Below are 8,850 nucleotides of genomic sequence, written 5' to 3'. Positions count from 1 at the left end.
GTGCTACTGCTGAGAAATTTTCGAAAATCCGAAAAAAGCCCAGCAATACTTTGCCCGACCCGGGAATCGAACCCGAGACCTCTTGTCCGGCAGTCGCTCTTGCGACCACTCGACCAACGAGGCAGTCTGTGTAGTCTGTGGACCGACACTCGATGCAGTGTGAGCTATAGGGCTGTCCGCAAACAGTTATTTATCCAGGGACGTTCCAACGAAACAGTTTCAAAGTTAATGTGCTAAACATTAGTTAGGGCCACGGTTACTACGACTGCAGGAAGAATGCGCTTGCAGTTGGCCGCAGGTCGTTATACCATACATCAAAGTCTCTGTAAAAATAGTAGTGCTTTTGTGTATGGGTAGGTACTATCAACAAAGTGACTTTGTGTCTCGGATATCAATGTATGTTTTTCGTTGATTATTATGTTACTATTGGCTTCCTCAGGTATATAGAGTAGTATATAGCAGACACGGCGATCTGTAGTCGTGTCTGCTATAATCTACTCACGGCATGTTGCTCATGAACATAAGCCTCAAGCATTGCTTGAAACTAGTCAAGTTCCTCGTCAAATAGATACATAAGTATGCTGATAATATATTATAATAATTAATTTAGTATGTCCCATAACACTTATAATAAATGTTTTTCAGTTTGTAACAACACTGAAAAACAAATTAGACATCATATTTTAGTTAACTAACTTCTATATTATCTTCTGTATCTCGTGACCAGAGCTGGTCTGTTCCTCGGTCAGAGGATAAGCATTGCCATACAACATGGCAATGCTGCCAGCCTTCTGGGCACTTTTATCATTGACATCAATGCGGATGAATAATTTAATACTTAAATAGTAAAAACCTTTTTAGGTTCCTTTTAATTTCTAGTTTTAAATTATTCTAGTTTAGGTTGTTAATTCTATGTAGTTGTATTGTGAATGTTCAATAAAATAAAAGCCTACCTTCATGCTACTTCTATAACTCTTATTCAAAAGACAGCGTACTTTATACGCACAATCTTAAAAAAGCAACGTCCTAATAGACTCTATAGATTCTATTTTCTCAACAATGCGATTCATTGAAATGTCATCAATTACGTCACCGAATTTCCACTCTCATACGACGTTCCATCTCAGACATAAGACTGTATCTCAAGTAGACTGGAATTGAATCACTTAAATCCTCCTTCGAGCTCGCTTATTTGAATTTTATGCCAAGGTTACCTAAATTTGTAAAGGAAAGTTTAATTTCCAAAGGATTTTTCTATTCCAATTTTGTTTGGGATTGCTTTTTTGGAACTAAAATGGGTGATTCGGTCTGAGTGTAGAAGTATAACAGTTCTGGCGTTCGATTTGTTGGATCCAAGTGACATTGGTACTTTGATTAGAAGATGTCGAATTCTGTGACTTTGATTTAGTAAAATGAGTGGTTGCAATGGACCTTTTCGTTTTTTTCGCGGTTGTCATCTTATTGCGTTTGTTCATTGTTCTAATTTATTGCTACACACAAAAGTTCCGTGCACCATTTGGTATGTGTAGCGCGTCAAAGTGATTTTTAATTTTATAATAATCGTCTAGACAAACAGAAATCCGTTGCGTGCGATGCGTACGTTGTGGGCCTGTGGACGCTTACCTTTATAATCAAATGGCGATGCTCGTACATAAAGGTCAATAAACCTTTTTTGTTACGTCAACCATATTATTATATTCTCCTTTTTTAAACCTCTATAGCCACCGGCTAGACATAAGTAAAATAATAAATGGTCGTTCGTGTCATGACAACTTCATGTCAATATTGTCAATCACATGTTTTTATCTTGGTTTTGAGAACAATTTTGGAATAAAATGAATGAAAAAGCGATATCAGAAAAGGAATTATTGGCCGCAATCAAAGATCTTTTAAAGAAAAATGGATATTTAAATAAAATAAATGCTGAGGTTAGTCACTATTATTATTTAATATTTAACATTCACTCATAAGTAAACAAAAATAGGTAAATCTCAATACGGCTTTGATATTACACAAAACTGTTAAGATATTTTATGCTGGCTTTTTATTTATTTTATTCTTGAAACTAAAACTTTCACAATTTCACAACTTTCACAAATAACAAGAAGTAAAATTTACTTCTTGTTATTTTTCCTGTGTATTGTATGTAAAAAAATTGGATGCAGGTCGCTTACGCCTACGCCTGTTCAGCAGTGGACGTCTTGTGGCTAATATGATGCTGATGATTATGATGAAAGAAAAAAATTTTGAACACAATCATATAATATGAATAAAATTAACACCATAAAAAACTAAATTAAATCGTTTACCAATACAAATCAATACACATTGTTACCTAAAAATATCAAAAAACAAAACACCATTCCACATTTCCACGCGGTTAACTTTAACGTAAACGAAAAAAAAAATCGTTTACGAAAAAGTTCCTCCATTTTTGTATTGGACAACTATTTGTAACCGACGACCGTGGTTGCTATATAATGCGGTTTGCATAATATTACGGCCCATTAAAGTACTGGGCTGAATTAAAAGCCAAGGTTCATATAAACATTAATGGCTGATCATTTTTATTTAATTTGTTCACTGATCTGGAATACAATTACTTGTTTTACGAGGTTTTTTGGAATTAATTCCCATTTTGTTTAATTGAGGCTATTTATAAGCGTTAGTGTACTTCTCCACCAGATATGTGCTATGTAGCTATGCTACGAAGATGTTATAGCTAAGCTGTAAACCTATGTGACCGTTTCCACCGATATTAAGTTATGTAGGTGTGCGAGGAAGATGTAGCAGCTCGACTATGCGATGTATCGATAGTAGGGAAGCCATCCATAGCACACATCCATGGGCTGCATTCATAGTACGCATCTTTCCATATAAAATACCTAATAATATCTAAATTATAGCTTAGCTGAGTCCGTTTCCACTAGTGCTAAGCTATGCGTGCCAATGAATATGATTGGTGGAAGCCAAACACATGCACAGCAACGTAGCATAGCGCATCTCCTGTGGAAAAACACCCTTAGTGTTGCTAATTATCTTAGTTAATGTACCATTTTAGTTACTCTGGACCTTACATTTGTTATTATTTAAAAAACTATCGTGTAGGTATACATATATCGTAATAACGTATAACTTTATAACTTTATTCCTCGGTAAATGGGCTATTACGAAAATAATTATTCAATTCGATCCAGTAGATCCAGAGATTAGCGCGTTCAAACAAACAAACTTTTTAGCTTATACATACCTACCTATATTACCTGTAGATATGTGTAGATAACGTGATATTACTATTTTTACTTCTAAAAAATAATAAAAGCATAAAAAAAATGAAATATCATTGAACATCTAGAAATAAAACCATACTTCTAAATGCTTTCTATTTTAGAACATTTCTCAAATATTTGAGCTCGACGGTTGTTTAGTAGAATGGTATGTATGTTTGTACGTATGTATTTGAGCACTACACATCACAAATATTTGTTGAACGTACAGGTACTCGTACAAAAAGGGTTCTAAGCTTGAATGAATTGTATGAAATTTCCTTTTGTTCATTGTGATATAAAATGTGAAAATCAAGCAATCGAATCCTGGGTTAGACAAAAGGCATATTGATTTCGTAAAAATTTCACAGCTAAGAATAAATTCACATTGGAAGTTGGAGTTTGCAGCTGGCTCATCCTTTATTACATGGGTCTTTTTTTAAGGGGGGAAATCATGGAATGACTTCTCCCGTCTTGGGCAAGGCGAGAGGGAGTGTCAGACTCTTACTGACTAAAAACCACCCCGTTCCTTCTCCTGCTTTTTCAGCCGGAGTCCCGGTAAACCCGCTAGGTAGTCCACAGCTTCGTATTACATGGGTCTGGTGATAAGTTAATGTTAAGTACATTTTTAATGCACAGCATGTATGTGTCTGCCTACAAAGATTAACGAATATACAATGATATTTTTATAATAACTATCGTGAGACATACAAAATTAACTGAAAATCACTGTTTCCTTACGTAAATTAAAGGAGAAAAGCTATACTAGTTTCGAGTCACAGAGGGATTCTTCATCATAAACAGCGTGGGCAGACGCAGGGATGTCACGCGGCCTACTGTCAGTCGTCACAGTCAGTGATGTTTAGTTAATCTATACTATAATATTATAAAGCAGAAGAGTTTGTTTGTTTGAACGCGCTAATCATCGGAACTACGGATTTGAATAATTCTTTTTGTGTTGGGTAGTGCATCTATCGAGGAAGGTTATAGGCTATAAAACATCACGCTATGATCAATAGGAGCAAGCAGCAGCGGGTGAAACCGCGCGAAAGTAGCTAGTTTAATATACAATGATGTCATATTTATAGACACATATTGGCGTTGCTTAAAAATCCAAGCACATGAAAAATAAAATATAAATCAGGAAAAGCATTACAATAGATTACTTAACAAAAACCAATTAGCAAAATAAACATGAATCAATGTTTCGAGCTGTTCCGGTACATTCTCGAAACTTAATCACTCAAGTGTGGCCGGTTGACCTAAATTGAAGCAATCAATTACCTAAAGTCATCCTTACATCGCGTTAACGATTCACAACATCACTGTTTATTGATGTGCTCCTAACACCGGAGTTGGATTTCTGATTTATCTGAGCATTCGTAATGTATATTAATAACAATTATTGATGTTTATAAGATAAAAACTTTTTAGTAATTAATTTGTACAATTTCATTTATATCTATGTAGAAAAATAAAAGTACCATCGAAGCATTTAGATTAGAAAAGTTAAATCCGTAGTTTTTTTTTTTTTTTACATTTAATGGGTCGACGTTTGACCGCTATCTCACCTGATGGTAAGTGATGATGCGGCCTACGGTGGAGCACGTCTGCCCATAAGCAACCTATTCACTCGGGCCTTGAAGACACCCAGGTTATACCCATCAGGAAACACAGACTCCGGCAAGGAGTTCCACTCCCTAGCAGTTCGCACAAGGAAGCTTGAAGCGAAGCGCTTCGTGCGAGTTGGTGGGATATCTACCATGAAGCGGTGACGCCTCGCCGATTGTCTTGTGGTTCGATGATGAAAAGGACTAGGGGGAATCAAGTTGTGCAATTCCCCCGCACACTCTCCGAAATGTATCCGGTAAAAAACGGAAAGGCTTGCGACCTTGCGCCTGTGTTCAAGGCTTTGAAGCCGGGCCTCCACAAGCGCATCATCGTTGATGAGCTTCTTGGCACGCCTTTCAATGTGTTCGAGCGCATCTAGCTGGCATTTAGCCGAGCCGTCCCAAAGGTGAGAACAGTACTCCATACATGACCGAACCTGCGCTTGGTACAGGAAAACACGACTCAGTAGTACACCTACTGAGTCGTGTTTTCAATAAATGTACCAGCATTTGACTGCATGGTTGGTGCAGAGGCTGGGCAACGTGTAGCGGGTTCGATTCTCGCCCGGAGCTTTATGTGTTCCACAAATTATTCTTTCTGGTTTCGGTGTCATGTGCATGTAAAATTGTAAACGCACCCACGACACAGGAGAAAATCTTAGTGTGGGGCAACGTTTTATAAAAAAAATAAAATAAGACAAGAATGGATGGATATAATTTTTAATTATAATTCATGTGTACAATTTTATTTAGCGTGGAAAATCTTGACTTCTATTCTGTAATCTCACTTCCAAAGGTGCGAGCTCAAGTGACAGAACTCCTTCAGCGCCGACAAACGGCAGGAGCCGAGTCAGCACCCCCCACTCCTACAGAGGAGGTGCTTCTGGTCAACGACCTCGTGAGGGAATACTTGGAGTGGAACGGATATCTGTACACCGCGTCTGTGCTGGTCTCTGAAGCTGCTATGCCGAAGGATAAGAGGTCTAGGTTGGTTGGCCGATTGTAGGAAGGAGATTGTTAATAACATTTATTGTTTGTAACCCCTCGTCTAGTTCGTGTTATCAAAATACTGAGGTATTTTTAACCGACTTCAAAAAAAAGAGGTTCTCAGTTTGACCTGTATGTATGTATGTTTGTGCGCGATTATGTCGCGTTTGACTGAACTGATTTTGATGCAGTTTTCGGCATAGTAGCATTAGGAGAAGGACATTGATTATTGACAAAAGAAAATTGAAGGCGGTTCTTTAAAAAAAAAAAACAATTTTATGTTATTGAGGCCTACTGGTAGAAGTGAGTACATAAGTTTCTGATGTTATCTCTTTTTATCTCTCTTTAGTGCCGATATTACAGTTTATAAGTTCTATAAAAGAATGTCAGGTTATTTTTGGAAGGTAAACTTAGCGCTTTTTTAGTATTGGATAAAAATCTTTCTTCTCTTTCCAGGGCAGACCTGTGTACTGAAGTGGGAGTGAGAGATGATGAGAAGTCATCAGCCTTACCTCTATTGTCCAACATAGTAGCTGCATACACTGAAAGGATTAAGAGGAAGATTAATAAGAGCAAGAAAGATGTGTGTTAATATACTTACTTAATAAATGTTTTAAGTAATTATATTGTATTTTTATTAGCTTTTTTTTTAATTTGAGTGGAAAAGTTATTTAATGAATTCTCCCACCTTGGTCGAGGTGAGAGGGAGTGTCAGACTCTTACTGATTACAAACCATTCCGTTTCTACTTCTGCTTTTCGAGCCGGAGTCCTGGTACTCGCTAAGCAGTCCGCAGTTACCTGATGACTTACTTAGTTGACTTAAGGTTCTGTGTCCTATGTGCGGCCACAGTTGCTGATGCTTTATTAAATTTGATTTATTTCAATTACACAAGAACATAAGTTGCTGACTCAATTACACTACACAAAAGATTCTCTCTCCTAAATAAGAAAAAATACATAAAAACATAAATCATTTCAACAAGAACGCAGAAGTTCCTAGAAAAAAGAACAATCTTTTAACTGAGGTTCAAAACATGTTAGTAAGATGAAGGTAGTTTTAAACTGAAGTTAGACATCACCTGCTTGCTAGCACGAGCTAATTTATTATGCTGGTATACTGCAAGAAATCTCAGAATCTTTATTACGTGAGGAAGAGTGGAGAAACACAATGAAATATAAGTATATGTACCTACTTCAGTTTTTTTTATTACGATAGTCTTGTGACTCTTGACTTTACTGACTGTTGTCTTTTGTGGCTTATTTTTAATCTTAGCGACTTCTAATGTGAGATGAATTTGAGAATCAGTATAATTCAATATACTGCACGGTTGGTGCGGTGGTGTAGCGGTTTCGAATCCCGCACGGAGCAACTCTTTGTGCTCACATGTGTATGTAGATTTGTTTGTTTCTAAACGCACCCACGACACACGAGAAAATTCTAATGTGGGGCAACGTTTAAAATGATAGTATTACAATACAAATACTCAACCTATTTTCATTTAGACCTTGAGGTATAAACTTCAAAAGGATTCACGACAAAACTATATTTAGTTCTAAACACAAAGAGGACTATAAATAATTACATGCAATACATACGTGAAAAAGTTCTCTTTCATTCATCTTTAATTAAATCTAAAAACGTCAGGTTTGTTCCTAAAACGTTTGTTTCGCCTCTGATCTGTGGGTGTTAAATAAATTATTCTAGTCTTTTGTCTCCCGTGGGTGTAGACATGGATTGAGCCATTTCCAGTTTATTTTTAACTTAAATAAACAGGATTTACGATTTTAGCATACTTAATGCGTTAGTATCTGTAGAGTAAATGCTTCTGTCTTCGTTGTATCACGTGGCGTGTAATTGAATTTTCTTTTTACTCTGAGATGTGTTAATATAGAACATTCATGTAATAAAATGTTAATGTTAAAATAAATATCATCATCTTGTTCTTTTTTCAATAAGAGTAGATAAAAATAGGGATGATGTGTATGAAAATTAAATATCTATTTAGTCTACCAGTTAGTTAATGAGAAAATATTAGCTATGTATTTTATTTTATTTATCATTTAAGATAACAACACTTAGATAAAACGAATCAAAGTTCAGGAGTGGAGAACAAATACGTCATTTCTACGTACAAAACGTACCTATTAACGCTACGCGATATTTCAAATCAACATATCTTCGAAAGTATTTGTTTCCATAAAAAAATAAAAAATACGTGTCTAAATGTTTTAAAACAAAGTTGAACACGGACATAAAAATAAAAATTAGTCATCTACCCTATTCAAATACTTTTTCTCAACACAAATCAACCGGTCACTCAGTCAATTAGTTAAGCACTAAGACTGAGCTAATTATGTCGCGTCTGATTGAACATGTACCGCAATTGCTGTAATTACTAGTCTAGTGCTCTGTGGTTATGGCCTAAGCTGAGGTAATCCAATGAAGGTGTACGCACGCCGGCCAGCGCCCGGGCACAATTAACCGGATTCGCTTTGTTTCGGCCCAACACCGGACAAGGTGCCTTAGGATCCGGGTATCGTTATCTAACTTCGTTAAAATGATATCAGGGGCTTATTGGTAGAATATGTACGTTGGGAGTGTGCTCCGTCGGCACTGATTTACTTTGAAGCTTAGATGGATCTCTCGTAAATGGTGAACAGTTTTGATGATATTTTCTAAAGAGATATGGATTCGGTTTTTGTATTATGTGTTTTATAGTACACGATAGATAAATTAAAAAAAACAACACTCTTGCACAGAAATATAACACAGGAAACGGTGACGGATCATTACATTAATGTATATTCAGCAGTAAAGTAAAACGAGTATCTTTTTGAGGGAGGAAAATCATCGAGAGCGAGTGTCAGACTCTTACTGACTTAAAACGACTCCATTTCTTTTTCTGCTTTAAACCGAAGCCCCGGTAACCTGTTACGTTTTCCGCAGCTACGAATAGATACAAAATCTAAATTGGCCTCCCTTAAG

At 36.4% G+C, this 8,850-nt stretch overlaps 1 protein-coding gene across 1 annotated transcript; it reads left to right on the top strand.

Moving 5' to 3' along the window:
* The first annotated feature begins 1,764 nt into the window (after positions 1 to 1,764).
* On the top strand, positions 1,765 to 6,487 carry LOC118268433 (centrosomal protein 20-like). Its single transcript, XM_035582926.2, has 3 exons — positions 1,765 to 1,928; positions 5,673 to 5,863; positions 6,320 to 6,487. Exons 1-3 carry the CDS (start codon positions 1,836 to 1,838, stop codon positions 6,453 to 6,455), a joined length of 420 nt encoding a protein of 139 aa, XP_035438819.2. The 5' UTR covers positions 1,765 to 1,835; the 3' UTR covers positions 6,456 to 6,487.
* The last annotated feature ends 2,363 nt before the right edge of the window (positions 6,488 to 8,850 follow it).

Source organism: Spodoptera frugiperda, chromosome 29, assembly GCF_023101765.2.
Source record: "Spodoptera frugiperda isolate SF20-4 chromosome 29, AGI-APGP_CSIRO_Sfru_2.0, whole genome shotgun sequence".
Taxonomy (NCBI): domain Eukaryota; kingdom Metazoa; phylum Arthropoda; class Insecta; order Lepidoptera; family Noctuidae; genus Spodoptera; species Spodoptera frugiperda.
The sequence above is the reverse complement of the archived record's forward strand: the minus strand, read 5'-3'. Positions and strand labels throughout refer to the sequence as shown.